General features: G+C 48.7%; 1 protein-coding gene across 1 annotated transcript in view; it reads right to left on the bottom strand.

The window, feature by feature from the left end:
* The window catches only part of LOC104913763 (heparan sulfate glucosamine 3-O-sulfotransferase 3A1-like), a 26,513-nt gene extending 26,369 nt beyond the window's left edge, over positions 1 to 144 (bottom strand). Inside the window, exon 1 of the mRNA XM_031556379.1 lies at positions 3 to 144. Within this exon, the coding sequence (XP_031412239.1) occupies positions 3 to 144 (142 nt within the window). The remainder of the gene's footprint in view (positions 1 to 2) is intronic.
* Positions 145 to 1,642: the final 1,498 nt, after the last annotated feature.

The following is a 1,642-nucleotide window of genomic DNA, read 5'->3' as shown; positions in this document are numbered from 1 at the left end:
GCGGGGAGCGGCGGTGGAGAGCGGTCCGGGGAGGGATCCGTCGCTCTCGGCTCCGTCGTCGGCCCAACGCTCTCGCGGTGAGCCCGGCGGGCGTCTGTCGGGGGGTCTCAGCTCCCCCCCGCGGTGTCCGTCATCAGCGGTCATCCCGTCATCCCCCGGTGCCCGGGACAAAGTCCTGGTGTGCCTTATGGCTGTATCCTTACCCGGGAAAGATTCTTCTCACGGAACCATCCTCCTTATAGCATCTGTCCGGCTGCGGGGACGTTGTTACACTGAGAGCTGTAATTCATGCTGCGCTGAAGGACCTGAAATCGGTGCTGAAGGACCTGAAATCAGCATGGAAAGACCTGAAATCGGTGCTGAAAGACCTGAAGTCAGAACAGAAAGACCTGAATTCAATTCTGAAAGGTCTGAAATCAGCATGGAAAGACCTGAAATCAGTGTGGAAAACCTGAGATCAGTGCTGAAAGACACAAAATCAGCAAGGAAACATCGGAATTCAGCATTGTAAGACCTGAAATCAGTGCTGATAGCCCAGTAATCATCATTGAAAGATCTAAAATCAGTGCTGAAAGATCTGAAATCAGACTTTCTTCCCCACTCCCCTGAGCAAATGACTCGCAGGCTGGCTGTGGAATCTGCACATGCTGACATTCCCACAAACACAACACGATGCTGCCCTCTGAATTTGTTCTCCTCCTTTGAGAGCACACGAAATGCCGGAGCAGCCATCAGCTCCTCGCCTCGGCTGCCTGGTTCTGAGGGTTTCATTATTTCATTGCCTGTGGGAATGTCCTTTTAATTTGAAATGTTTGTCATAGATTGCAGAATTTTTAAACAAACTCACACATGAAACACTTGTCTTAGATCTTCCCCCCTCTACCCCCCCCCTGCCTCTGTTTGGTGTGGACCTAACTAAGGAATTAAACTTCAACTCTTTGGAAGTTAAGCTGGTGTGTCTACAAATTATTCCATGAAAAGGGGAAAAAATTGCAGTGAATAATAATCAGCCATCTGCAGAGCTGGCTGACTACTAGAAATGTGTTTCCAAATAATAAACAGGCCAAAATTAATAACAAACGTTACTTGCAATGAATTATTCTACTAGTTCTCTCAACTTGATGAAGTTTCCTCTCTATGCAGACACTCACCTTGAATGTTGGGATTTCCAAACCCACCCAGCAGCAGTGCAACCAGATCCCTTCACCTGACGTTTGCAAATGCAGTTCCAGCTGTGTGTGTTTGGCCATGCTGCTGTGTTCCAGGTATTTCCCTGCTCTGACATGCAGGCAGATGCCTGGTGTGAGTTACAAAGGGCTGTAAGCAGGTTAGGCCCCCAACACCTCTAGGCAACTACTTACATCATTAGGAACCTAAATGCCTTTATAAGCCTACGCTGTGATCCGGGGCTCATTGAAGTCAATGAAAAGACTTTGCTGACATCAATGGGCTTTGGAGTGGGCCGTGCAGAAGGAATTCGATCAATGGGAAGTGCTCTGACTTCTCCCTGCTGCTTATTATGGGCCTTCTTTCTTGGGTGCTCAGAACAATGCTACGTTTTCAGTTTGAATAAATGGTCATTTCAAGTGGGGAAAACAAGAAGGGAGAAGGGGATGGGACGAGTGCCTGCACGACGCCGTGC

This window comes from Meleagris gallopavo, chromosome 20 (assembly GCF_000146605.3).
Source record: "Meleagris gallopavo isolate NT-WF06-2002-E0010 breed Aviagen turkey brand Nicholas breeding stock chromosome 20, Turkey_5.1, whole genome shotgun sequence".
NCBI lineage: Eukaryota > Metazoa > Chordata > Aves > Galliformes > Phasianidae > Meleagris > Meleagris gallopavo.
The sequence above is the reverse complement of the archived record's forward strand: the minus strand, read 5'-3'. Positions and strand labels throughout refer to the sequence as shown.